Source organism: Oncorhynchus mykiss, chromosome 7, assembly GCF_013265735.2.
Source record: "Oncorhynchus mykiss isolate Arlee chromosome 7, USDA_OmykA_1.1, whole genome shotgun sequence".
In the NCBI taxonomy this organism is placed as follows: Eukaryota; Metazoa; Chordata; class Actinopteri; order Salmoniformes; family Salmonidae; genus Oncorhynchus; species Oncorhynchus mykiss.
The window spans coordinates 17483073-17497018 of record NC_048571.1 but is presented as its reverse complement, the minus strand read 5'-3'; the positions used below and the strand labels follow the sequence as shown (position 1 = coordinate 17497018).

At 44.6% G+C, this 13946-nt stretch overlaps 1 protein-coding gene across 2 annotated transcripts; it reads right to left on the bottom strand.

Moving 5' to 3' along the window:
- Nucleotides 1-813: 813 nt before the first annotated feature.
- abcb11b (ATP-binding cassette, sub-family B (MDR/TAP), member 11b) lies at nucleotides 814-12644 on the bottom strand. Of its 2 annotated transcripts, NM_001124656.1 has the most exon segments (36): nucleotides 814-1392; nucleotides 1662-1808; nucleotides 2316-2522; nucleotides 2665-2862; nucleotides 2968-3124; nucleotides 3285-3526; nucleotides 3991-4194; nucleotides 4408-4569; nucleotides 4777-4881; nucleotides 4971-5144; nucleotides 5485-5572; nucleotides 5764-5830; nucleotides 6008-6209; nucleotides 6445-6615; nucleotides 7006-7209; nucleotides 7410-7535; nucleotides 7636-7746; nucleotides 7869-7982; nucleotides 8165-8339; nucleotides 8791-8915; nucleotides 9237-9408; nucleotides 9913-10046; nucleotides 10142-10229; nucleotides 10648-10811; nucleotides 10814-10816; nucleotides 10818-10830; nucleotides 10832-10837; nucleotides 10839-10865; nucleotides 10867-10910; nucleotides 11394-11422; nucleotides 11425-11436; nucleotides 11438-11445; nucleotides 11524-11553; nucleotides 11971-11989; nucleotides 12097-12176; nucleotides 12278-12442. In NM_001124656.1, coding segments are annotated over 35 exon segments (3999 nt in total). In that variant the 5' UTR covers nucleotides 12167-12176; nucleotides 12278-12442; the 3' UTR covers nucleotides 814-1191.
- Between the last annotated feature and the right edge of the window lie 1302 nt (nucleotides 12645-13946).

Sequence of the window (13946 nt, the reverse complement as noted above, 5' to 3'; positions counted from 1 at the left end):
CTTCAAATCTGAGCTACAGTAGGTCAACAATAAGGTCAGGGATGGTGACTCATCTTTACAAGTGGATAACATCATGGAGGTTGATGACTTGAGATTGAAAACACAAACTCAGTCCTTCTGCACTGGGCAATAGTGGACAAGACATATAAGAGCACGTTAGCCCCACTTCTCACCCATTAAGTCAACAGAGACCCAGACACTCACCACCACACTTGATTCCAGGACCTGTCTAAGGCGCGCCGGTATCAATCAATATTGTATTGACGCTACATGGCACAAAGTAAAACAGTGTCCTCTAAGTGTACAGAATGTGAGCAGAGAGCCAGGAAAGATTATATTGCTTCATCGGCATACTGATTCACCCCTGTCTGGGTGCTGGGAATCTGGGATGCACTGATGAAGACTCCATTCCTTAAGGTCAGAGCGGTGTGATCACACATTACCTCTGATGGATGGATGCAGCAAATCTCATCCTGGTGTCAGGTCAGGGCGTCACAGTGTCAGTCATGGAAGCGTCAACAAGACCCGATGTAGAGAATACTGTAGTACTAGTCTGTCGTACTAGTCTGTAGTACTAGTCTGTAGTACTAGTCTGTCCCAGGCTCTTCAATGAGTCTGTTATCTTAACCTTTGACTAAGGAAAATCAACTGTTGTAGAATGTATGATCGTCTGCAAGCAATTTAAATGCACCATATTTGGTTCAAAGAATAAAGGTTCAATTTAAAATCAAAAACATTTTAAAATCATAAATGTATAATGGTAAGCACAGCACAAACGGTCGACAATCGTAAACAGTTACTTTATACCCTCAGTGTAGATATTTGGATTCAATTTATTCTTATGCAACACAGTTAATTACAGAAAACAAGTCAAAAGTGAAATATAAAAAGGTAAGACAATTAATACAGCAGAATTATGAACGCCGGAAAGCCCACCTTGAATACATGTCTTCAAGAAAGTCATTGAACTAATCCTTCATTTTGTACACCACAGTATATACAAGTAATGAATGCATACCAGCCATAGTTCTGTTTAAATGTAATGACAACAAATGAATACACAGCATGACCAATTAAAACTAAAGAATGTGTGACGGTTGACCGGATTCCTCCTGCAAAATAAATACTATATGACCCGGTGTGATGACCTGAACAGGCATTTCCTGGTTTGGCTCCTATAACCCTGAGGAGTTAGCTGATTGGTGCACCGGTGGTGACAAGTTTGTAATAGGCCCCTTTGAGAGCCATGAGCTGGTCATGTGGTCCCTGTTCGATGACGAAGCCCCTGGACATAACGGCGATGATGTCAGAGTTCTGGATGGTGGAGAGACGGTGGGCGATGACGATGCAGGTTCGGCCCTCCCTCGCTTTATCCAGCGCCTCTTGCACCGTCTGTAACGCACGCACGCATACACACACACACACACACACACACACACACACAAAGCTTTTAGCTGATTTCACAATCACCCATGACTCACCATGATTACTTGATTACTGCCTCTGCCCCATTCAGGCAAATTGCATGCTTGCCTCGCCTCGTACCGATTCTAAAGCTATTTGGAATTGAAAGATCTGTATAAATTGAATCTATCCTTATCAGGTTCAGGATTTCTTCTACTGCTTGTGGTGATGACAGGCGGTTGTCATGGAGACATTACCTTCTCGCTCTCCGTGTCCAGGGCTGAAGTGGCTTCGTCCAGTAGCAGGATCTTAGGGTCGCGGATGATCGCCCTGGCGATTGCTATGCGCTGCTTCTGTCCCCGAGAGAGCTGGGAGCCCTGGGAACCTACGTTGGTGTCGTATTTCTAGAGGGGGAAATTCTAACTTTAAAGACTACTGTGTCAGACAAAGGGCTACAGATGCAGGGTATACTGTGACAGAGTTTTTGTGACTAGAAGTTTGGCACAAAAACTGGACATTTGTATTTGGATCTTAGTGTGCAGGTATCTTTGATAGAAACGAAGATGTTAGAGTAACTGGCCACAACTGATTTAAATGTCATATCTAAATCGTTGGCGTTTCCTTCCTAATGGTGCTACAAACTTGCAATTTTGTCTTGTTTTAAGTTAGTACACTGACCGTGTTGTTTTTAAGTTAGTACACTGACCGTGTTGTTTTTAAGTTAGTACACTGACTGTGTTGTTTTAAGTTAGTACACTGACTGTGTTGTTTTTAAGTTAGTACACTGACTGTGTTGTTTTTAAGTTAGTACACTGACCGTGTTGTTTTTAAGTTAGTACACTGACCGTGTTGTTTTTAAGTTAGTACACTGACACTGTTGTTTTAAGTTAGTACACTGACAGCAGCATTACCTCAGGTAGTGTCATGACAAAGTCGTGGAGCTGGGCTTTCTTGGATGCGGAGATGATGTCATTCATGCTGACTTCGCGCAGGTTGTCTCCGTACTTGATGTTGTCTCCGATGCTGCAGTCAAACAGAATGGGCTCCTGGGATACGATGCCGATCTTGGAGCGCAGGTACGAGACATTGACCTGAGTCGAGTCATGGCCATCAATAATCTGCAATGCAACGTGGAAAATCCAGTCAACTTTCCTGTGAACTAATCCAGCTCCCAGGATACCCCCACCCTCTTACAGTCTTTATACCTCTAGAGACATATATGGGGATATTGCGTGCTGCTGAGAGAAACTGAGGACTCACCACTTTGCCCTGGTCGGGGTCATAGAATCTCTCCAGTAGCTGGACGCTGGTGCTCTTCCCACAGCCACTGCTGCCCACGAAGGCCAGCGTCTGGCCGGGCTTTACCGACACGTTGAGGCCGTTCAGCACCTGGATGTCTGGCCGGGTCGGGTACGTGAACTTACAGTCAATGAACTCTAAGTTCCCTCTGAAATCAGGCTGGACGAGAGAGAGAGGGGGCGTGAGCGAGAGAGAGAGAGGGGGCGTGAGCAAGAGAGAGAGAGTGAGTGCGTGTTTGTGTGTGCGTGCGCGGGTGACATGTACCCATTTGTCCCCCTCGTTGCTGTAGACGCGAATCTTTGGCACGCGGTCGAGGAGCTGGAAAAAACGGGCAGCTGAGATCTTGGCTTTGGCGTAGTCTGGGGTGTAGGAAGAGGCTCGGCCCAGCGCTGTGCCACTGGTCACTATGGCTGAGATCACTCTGAACCAATCACAGAGAGACAATGGGGTTTAGTCAAGTTCATATAAAGAAATAAACAAAGGTGGTGGAGGTAGTAGAATACATCTTGGACAATGTGATTTCATGGTCTGATTATATTGTTGACAGGTATGCAGGCAGACAGGCAGACAGTTTCTCTCACCTGAAGACCAGGCTGAAGTGGAGGCCCTCCTGGCGCACCAGGTACCCTCCAAACCTGTAGGAGGCGCTGTTGGCCATGAAGACGACACACTGGGCGAAGCCGTAGCAGGCGCCGTACACGTTGGCCTTCTGCTTGGCGGCCTGGTACGGAGCCTCCAGGTGAGCCTCGTACATCTCCACAAAACGCTGTTCCTTCCCCAGCCCCGCGATGGTGCGGATGTTGTTCAGGGCCTCGCCAGAGATCTACAAAAGATACCACAGAGATGTCACAACCACCCACCACTACCACCTTGTAAGTCTAGAACAGGAAGTAGGAACTGTCTACAGTACAGGGACTACACGCATTATCTCTACCACACTGTAAGATAAGCTCTCCAGTGGGTCTACTGTGACGAGGTTTCAGGAAGCCTGATGTCACTGTGCCTAGCATGATGTCTATAACAGACATTACAATAGTTACAGGCTGAAATATCTTACAATCTGACACAAGGTAAGTTCTGTGGAAGTGACTTTGCTTGAATGACCCTGAAAGAAGCTTTCGAGACACATGTTGATAACGTATTGATAACTCATGTGAGAAGTTAGTGTACAGCCTTGCTTCAATGACAATTCACTTCCAGTCACAGTAGCACTATGTGACTCCAACCTGTGTTACAAACAGCCCTGGCCAGTGAGTCGGTGGAGTACGGTGGAGTTCTGTAGCCTACCCGTCCTGCATCCTCCATGGCCTGTTTGTCCTGCTTGGCGAAGCCAGTGAGCATCTTAGCCTGGAAGCCTCCGGACAAAGCCAGGAATGGCAGGAAGCACAGGATGACAAGGCTGAGCTTCCAGCTGAAGTAGAAGGAAATGATGACGGCAACGCCAATGTTGGTCAGAGAGTTAACGATCATTCCGATCTGAGAGCCAGTGGCCTAGGAGAGAATGAGGGAGCGGTAATCAATCAATCAATTTGGGTTCGGAATAGGTTATTTACCCAGAATGCCAGACGGGTGAGGTTGTCTTTTGGGTCTGCTGCATTAGTTCCATAGCACTCCATTAAATCAAGTATTTGAAAGACACCAGTACTACTTGGTCTGGGGTCTGGTAACTGCCCTCTATGAGGACTATATGAGGTCCATACTGACCCCTTGGACCTGGGAGGCGTCAGTGGCCAGCCGTGTGGTCAGAGCCCCGGGGCTGTTCCTGTGGTCATCAAACCAGCCCACCTCCTGACCCAACATGGCGTGGAAACCCATCCTCCTCAAGCGCCTTGTCAGCAGCTCCCCAGACTTAGAGAAGGCATAGCCCTGGGGGAGACACCGACACCATCACATCAGGTTAAGGGAAATGAATGACAATAAACACAGAGAAATAGGCTTCACTTGTCGCAGAGTTTAGAGAAGCAGGAGAAAGGATCCGGTTGATGTGAAGATTAAGAAAGGTGAACATAAAGGATGGAGGGAGGGAGGGAGGGAGGGAGGGAGGGAGGGAGGGAGGGAGGGAGGGACATGTACTTGGAGCATCTGGGTGATGAAGGAAGTCACTCCGACCAGCACAAAGAACATGCAGATGCCATTGATCTCCCTCCTCTGAGCCTCTGGGTCTGGTATGGAGAATGTCTACAGCAACACACACATACACTGATAAAGCTAATGAACCAATATTCAATGAAGACTGTCTTGGTCAATACTAGAGCCCTCCACCTTACCGCCAGAATCTGACTGAAGAGCAGAGAGTACACTGGGTTGACTCCTCCGTTGACAGCAGCTCCGATGGTTCCAAACAGCATGTAGGGCCATTCAGGGGCATTGTACTTCAGGATCCTGGTCACTGGAGCAGGCTCAACTTGCTCCTCCACCTCTTCCTCCTCCACAAAGGCACTCTGGACACATTAAGACATATATATTTATATATACATACACACACATGTATGGACTATGGATACATGCATAACAAATGCACACATGTAAACTGTAGATTACCTGGAAAGAGTAAGTGGCAAGTAACCCCGTTTAACTCTGTTGATGACTCCAACCCCCTTCTCTCTCTCTCTCTCACACACACACACACACACACACACACACACACACACACACACACACACACACACACACACACACACACACACACACACACACACACACACACACACACACACACACACACACACACACACACACACACACACACACACACACACACACACACACACACACACAGACCTTGCCCGCGTCTGCCTGAGATATGAAGGATTCTGCTTCTGGAATGAGGTTGGACAGCTGTGAGCGGGTCCTCTTCCTGATAGAGGATCTGCACAACAACAGACAAGCACCAAGTCAATGCACTACCGAGATGCAAAATGACACCGTCAGTCAGCATTCTGGCACAAAATGTCTGCCGTGCTTCACCCAGATGTGTGTCGGATTCACTGTAACCAGATATGAGTGAGGCCTTGTGAAATGGATGTGAAGTGCATCATGAGAGACGTAGTTCTACAGTACCTGAGACTGGCCCTGTAACTCCCGGCCCTGGATAAACTCTTCTGCTCTGGCTCGTCATTGCCCGCCACTGACACAGGCAAAAGGAAGGAGGTTATTATACAAAATGTTATAAGAAATGTTTTGTTAAAAGTGTTCCTGAGCATTCATTTCTCTCTTAATACTTTTTATGTTGACAAAAGTGTGTGCAAGTCAACTTTAGAATTTTGGCATAGGATGGGGATGCATTGATCTCATAGGGACCTACTTTGTCTGGCCTTCTGGTTGAGAGCCTTGTCTCCTTGGCTTTGTAGGGTGACCAGAGTGAAGTAAACACCCTTCCTCTCCAGCAGCTCATCATGCTTGCCCCTCTCCACCGCCCGCCCATGCTCGTAGCCCACGATCACGTCCGCGTTCTTAATGGTGGACAGGCGATGGGCTATGGAGATGGTGGTGCGGCCATTGCGTACCTTATAGGAGATAAACACGAGACCGTTATCCTACCTGGCTACTGTAAATATGGTTATTTTCATGGTTGTTTTTCTACCATTTGTCACGTACTTAGGTCTGATCATGTTGTATGAAAGATGATACAGGAACACAATCTATCATTACTATAATAAATTGATCCTAGCAGAGATACTTCCTGGTCACTTCCTGCTTTATTTAGGGAATATGGTGCTATTTGGGATGCAACCCACTCACTTTGTCCAGTGCCTCCTGTACCACAGCCTCACTCTCATTGTCCAGAGCGGAGGTGGCCATGTCCAGCAGTAGGATCCGGGGGTTCCTGACCAAGGCCCGGGCGATGGCGATGCGCTGCTTCTGACCGCCGCTCATCTGACCTCCACCCTCTCCCACCAGCGTATCAAATTTCTGTTTCACCAATCACAAGTCTTTATGTCATTGAACTGAAAGGCCATGTGACAGTAGATAGACAGTCGATGTTGAGTCAGTAATGTTGAACGTTTTTAAGCCTTTGAAAAACACTGGAGACAAAAGTCACAAATAAGTAGTCTGGGTTCCAGATCGGACTATCGTTGTCATGTTAGTGTAACAGTTTTCCTTCCGTCCCTCTCCTCGCCCCTGCATGGGCTTGAACCAGGGACCCTCTGCCCACATCAACAACTGACACCCTCGAAGCATCGTTACCTATCGCTCCATAAAAGCCGCGAAACAACTACTTCAAGGTCTCCCCCAGCTAACCATTTCACACCGGTTACACTAGCCCTCAATGTATAGCGCGCTAAATGCTGTCAACCTCACCTGTGGTAGGTCCATGATAAAGTTGTAGGCATTAGCCTCCTTGGTGGCGTGGATGATGTCATCCAGGGTGACTCCGGTGCGACCGTAGCGGATGTTCTCGGCGATGGTTGTGGCAAACAGCACAGGCTCCTGCTCCACGACGCCCATCAACGAGCGTAGCCATTGGATGTTCAGGCCTCTGATGTCATGGCCATCCAAGGTCACCTGAGACAAGGCATGAACAAGGAGAAAGATAGAATGGAAGGGAGAAAAAAAGGGACATTTAAAATGTCTCTACACTATTTCCTCTAAAGACTCTCTCAGTGATACACTTTAGTGGAGGTGCACTTTTGTACTGATAGAAGTAGTATTATTTTACTAATGTGTTACATCATGTTAAATATATGTCAGGGAAGATAACATACCATGCCCTCCTTGGGGTCATAGAAACGTTGGATGAGCTGCACGGCGGTACTCTTCCCAGCTCCACTGGGCCCCACAAAGGCGGTCGTCTCGCCAGAATTCACTGCTACACTCAGCTTGTCCAGGATCTGGCAAGACACAAAGCAAATTACAGACTGCATCTTTAAGGAAATATTCCACAATAATCAGATGCATGTCGTCGTTATAGGAAATACTAAGCCACAGTACCACGACTTCAGGTCTGGATGGGTAGTGAAAGGTGACGTTATGGAACTCAATGTCCCCTTTGACCTTGTCCAGTCTGTACCCTGCTTCTGAGAGGCAGTCGATGTCCGGCTCCTAGGCACAGTGACACAGCCAGACAAATGGCAGTGTTAACCCCCAGGGCTGTGTAAAGTGAGCTTGCACACACAGGAAATTGAATGCTCAATGAAATTCTCCAACAATGTTGAGATTCCCACCCTGTCGATGGTCTCAAAGATGATGGTAGCAGCTCCTCTTCCTGCAGCAAATGCCTCCAGACATGGAGATGCCTGCCCTAAGTTCAGGGCTGCTATCAGCACACCAAAGAAAACCTACGATGACAGACAAGACAGTGCACAGGACAGATGAGGTGATCATTATTTTTTAAGCTCTTACTGTTTATTATTCATTCACAAACCAAAGAAATTTGATTCACAGTCTATAGCTGAACTACATATGGACTCTTTATAAAGTATACCTTCATGGTGTTGGCCGTATGGTTACAAAATAGTACCTGTAACAGTGTTCCGGGGCTGTACTCCTGTGTGTCCACCACTAGGCTGGATCCGTACCAGAAGGCCAGGGCGTAACACAGGAAGATGATAAACCACATGTAGCCTGTGAAGAAGCCCATGATCAGGCCCTTCCTGATGCCCCAACGCTGAGCTGAGATCAGGTTCTTGTCATACCTGGGAGAGAGAGAAAGGGACAGAGGGTTAAAGATGCAATCCGGGATCTTAAGCACAACAAAATCGTAACATATCATACAAAATCCAACAAACAATTGTGATTTTTTTTGTTGCAGGATTGGAATTACACAATTGGATGACGTATTACACAAAAAGCAGGGGCCCGTTTTGGCTCGTGAGCACTACTTTCAAAACTACTGGCTGAAATTATACAAAATTATACAAAAGTCCCTTTAAACTGGGATAGAGGCCCAGCACTCAATATAATATGTAAGGTGGTGCTACTAGTTGCCCCTTAAGGAGAAAACAATGAATGGAATTTAACAGTATATAGTGAGGTTGATCAAGGTAAAGAATGTCAAATCTGTCTGGCGAGTATTGGCACTTAGAAATTCAGCAAATAGCTAAAGGAGAAATTGTTAGGTCAGTTTCTGCCATGCTATTATATTACCTTTCCACTTCCTTTAGCTCTCCTCCGAAAGCAGCCACTGTTCTGATGGAGGTGAGCACCTCGTCGGCCACGGCTCCAGCCTTAGCATAGGCCTGCAGCTCCTGACCCGTCAGCTTGGCCACAAACTAGACGAGAGCAGAGGTGGTAAGTAGAAAGGTGCAGTCAGTACAGTACACTTACTAACTCCCACCTCAATGGAGCTCAATGAGAATCGACACATAGTAAATAAACAGTGTAAATTATAGGCCTAGTCCTAATACTCATAAATGAGCTTTCCTTGTCGCCTTTAACTTTCATTGTCTCCTTTACTAAGTGACCACTAGTAAATTGCTTTCATCTATCCATTCCTAACAGAGTTAAACGGAGAGGAGGGAAGGAAAGGAAAGGGACCGTTTCAGTTTATTGGGACAGGAAGTGACCACATTGATTGACGTTGACCATCCTACCAGAGCCATGAGGGCGGCCCCGACTCCAATGAGAGGGCTGGCTGCGATGATGACGAGCGTTAACTTCCATCCCTTCACAAAACCCATCGCAAAACCGCACACGAAGGTGGTGAAGCGCTGGATAAAGATGCTCACTTGATCCGCAATGGCGTCATTGATCTTGTTGATGTCACTGTGAAATAGCGGAGCACACCACAGACAGAGACATGAGAGTCATTAGCGTTTTTCCAGTTCAGGTCAAATTCAAGAACAACTACAGATGTATATTCTTAATTTGGGCCAGTTTGCTAAAGCAGAAAAATAATCCTGCAGCAAAAGGAAATGTGAATTATTATGTGGACCATAATTAATGGACATTTTTGTAGGAATTAATACACGTTTTGTTAGGGCAAATAAAGTCTGAAATTTCAACGCCCAACCAGGGAACAAAATGATTGGATCCGAGTACCCTTATACTTTATAGAACTGCAGAATTTCCCTAACAGTTCTTTTTAAAACTCAAATACACTACAAGTTTACATTTCCTGCTGTGCAGGAAAATGCTCAGCAACTAAAGAGGGATCAAATTAAGATCCTACATCTGTACTGGTCCTAAGCATGATAGGAAATGCAAATGTTCCCAGAACTTTTTCTATTAAAACCTAACAGGGGAATTTGGTCTGTGTTTTTCTCTTACTCTGACATGCGTGTGTTTAACTCTCCAGTCGAGTTGCAGTCGAACCAGCCGATCTCCATCCTCATCACCTTCCTGAAGTACATCTTTCTGATGATCTGGATCTGTCGCGCTGCAGACGTCACCCACAACGAGATCTAAAAGAGAAATAAGGCAGTCAAAGCAATCGAGATCTAGCGCTCTGTCATCAAACTGCTTGAACTCAGTATGTTGATGCAAACTATATACTTACTTGAAGGTATCCTAGCAAGAAAACTGCGGATCCAATGGCAACGTAATAGTAAGCAAAATTGGTCATCTCATACTCAATGTCCAGAAGCCTGAAAATGAGTGTCATACAGATGTAGGATCATAATTTCAGGCAGTTTGCTCCAGCAGGAAAATAATCCTGCAGTTACAGGGAATGTGAATTATTATGTGGATTATAATTAATTGACATTTTTGTATTGGTTGTTACATTTTTTGTAAGGGAAAATCAAGTCTGACATTTCAAAGTGGAATTATCATCAGAAGCTTTATTAAACCTTGAATATACTACAGCTTTTACATGTCATGCAAGACAACAAGAAGACCCTAACCTTACCCTAAAATACATAAAGAGACAATTTTCCCTGTGCCCATGACAGTAGGCTACTATAGTTGTCAAATAAAATACATTTTTCTATCCTTAATCCTTGATATAGAAATTCCATGTACAGCAACGTCCTACTCTTGTGTGCAGCAACAAATAGGACTTACCCGCATGTTAAATTCTTCATCTTATCAGTGTTATTGCTGTCCAGCCAGTCTGTCCATGCTGACTGGTTCTTCCACTGTATGGTGTTGTTGATACATTCCTTCCTGGGGTCCAGGAGCTCCTGTAACTCGATGTCGTACTCAATGAAGGTGTCTGTGAGCATCCCGAACACCAGCAGCATGAGAGGCTGGGCGGAACCGTGGAGGAAGGCACACACACTACCCCCCACCATCATCAGGGTCTCCCGGCATGTGGCGAAACGGAACTGCAAATACACACACACACCAAACACACACAAACACACACACAACCAACCAATGGGTCAGTCATCACAACAGGTGTTCTGATAATCTGACCTACCATCTCAGAATGTACTACCTGGACAAAATACGCATGCTTTAATCATTGTAACCATGTAGATTTTAATATTGTCATTGCCACAACAAAGGCACCCCATTGGAACCTGCCTGTGTGTGATAAGTCTGGCCCATGATGCTCCATTCTCATATTGTACTACCATTCTTATACCCGTTTCTGAAGATTTCCAGTCCAGTTGTGGTTTAAAGTTCTTATGTACAAGAGTTATGAGCCAGCTCTCCCACACATGAGATAAAATAAAAACGTCTTCATGTGACCTTCACACAACACTACACAACACAACCACACAGTGAATTCACTGAAGGAACCCTAGAGTTAGGTACGGTTTTGTTTCATCTCTATGAAAAGAAACACAAATAAAATACTTTACCAGCTGAAAGAAGCCAATCCTAATAGCAGCTTCCTTCTTCTTGTTTGGAGACCTGGGACAATCACAGAGAAATTAGTCAAAGCCTAAAGGACATGAGGGGGAATAATGTAGGGGGAGAAGAGAGACTTACTTTGTGTCCTGTTTCGTGTTCCCCATCATCCTGCAGCAAAGAAAAAAAGAACATACTATTAATGTGACCTTGTTTTTATGTGTCACAATTCTGAGAAACATTATAAGAAATGGACTCCAGAGTGGCGCAGTGGTCTAAGGCACCGCATCTCAGTGTTAGAGGCGTCACTACAGACCCTGGTTCGATTCCAGGCTGTATCACAACCGATTGGGAGTCCCATAGTGTGGCGCACAATTGTCCCAGCATCGCCCGGGTTTGGCCAGGGAAGGACATCATTGTAAATAAGAATTTTTCTTAATTGACTTGCCTAGTTAAATAAAGGTTAAATTAAAAAATCCATAAACTTATTTTGTTTAATTTATCAATTTGACCAACATGAACACAAACCACACAGAATATAAGTCATGACAAGTGTTTGTTTTTTTAGTCTGAGGAAGATGCACTTACATGTATGCGTCGTTCGGTTCTGTAATAGATGATAAAGAAATATTATACTTTTCAAAAGCATTGTTTATGTCAGGAAAATGACATCAAAATGATGCATTGAACATGATCATATTTATGCAGGTGTACCTTCATCAAAACCATTGTTTTCTTCTCCCAGCTTTTTGATGCTGTGTAATTTCACTGATCCAGCAGGCATCCTGGACTGTCTACAATACATTCATGAGAGGAAAGATATATAATAAAAATGAATTACAAAGCCAAAATACATCCCATTTGAAATGTATTGTATTGTCACTGAGATACCTACCAACTTGTTGTTTCCCAAATCCAATAAAAAACAACGTATCTCCTCTTTGCACTAAAATCCTTTTGGATTCTGCTTCTTTACATTATAGTCGATCCAATTGTACAGTACACTACTAGTCTCCAGTCCGTACTAAGACGTGCTGCCGAGTCCACCTGACAGCTTGGTGCCACCACTGTGTGTTTGTAGAGATGGTAGGTGGTCACTGATAGTAGGTAAAGAGTAGACTGATAGGGTGACTGTGGGCTGGAAGAGGCTGAGGCCCTCTGCACCACGTACTTCTTGAACAAACAAGCCAGGTCCAGGCTGGAACTTGGGGTCATACGATCGTGTTTAGAGGTAAGTGTCCTGTCGGTTCGCACTGCCCAAGGGGCCGATGACCCAGCTATGCAAAGAGTAGGAGAGAGCATGGTACAAAAAACAATCCAAACTACATAGCTCTCCTTGCAATGAAAATGAATCAGGTCAAATCATTTGCATATCAGGGTTTTACACTTGCAATTGCACACACGGTGATGTGTGTTTTTCATACTTTCAACCATAAATTAGGGCTAAATGGATGTTATGAGAATGTCAGATAATCATTTTCAAGAATACATGACAAGTCATGATATTAAGCCACAATCACCATCACAATCTGAGTTACGCCTACTTTTGTTCTAGGATTTTTTTTTAAGTGATCAAAGACCATGGCAAAATATATAAGACATCCATTGATGATTGGGCTCAGTGTTACACATTCATCATATCACATTGATTACTTCTAAAGATATTACGGTTTATCGACCCTTCTGCATGTAAACACAAACCGTGTGTGAAGACAGAATACTTTCCAAGAGTTGAAGCTAAGTCAAACAACTTCCAGGTCATCACCCTCAGGGCTGCTGTCCTCTTCAGTCCTAAACAAGCCATTATGATCTGTCTGAAATTGTGGTCATACATTTCTGTTTCATTTGCATTTTAGCAGTCTTGTCATAACAGGTTTTCTCCTAACTGGGATGTTTCACCTTAACACTGTTGCTTTTATTTGCTTTCATGGGGTTGGGAAGCCATTACTAACAAGCAACAACACTTCCAATTTGAGACCACAACCTTATTCAAGGAGTAGTACTTTAACTCAAACCAATTTTCCTTTTTGTTTGTGAATTGCAACTGTAAATGGTATGTTTTCTCTCACCATTGGGAAGCAGGTGAATAGACCTGTGACACAGTGCTTGTGAAGGCTACTGACAGGTGAGGGAAAGGTTCTGGAAACATGCTTGTGAAACATGCCCAAATAAGCGAACAGTTTGTTACGTAATGATTAACTCCCAAAGTAAGTAGTGTTGCCCATTGTAGCAACATTATGATAATTGCCACTGCAGACCATTACAGGCCACTGCAAGCATTGTTCCTGCTCTATTGTAAACTATGGCTATTCAAATGGATTGGCAGATAGTCATGTTTACTGACTACTAATACAGCTTGCCTAGATCAGACCTACATCTATAGTAGTTCATCAATTAATGTAGCATAATCTGTCAATTAAAAGCCTAATACAAAAATGTACTTAGAGTGGTAGATAAGGTGATAGATAATTGACTGACACAGATTTGGATGTGGTCAATGAATGTACAGATGTGGGATCTAAATTTGATCACCCTGTTGCAGGAGAACTTTCCTGCAATGCAGG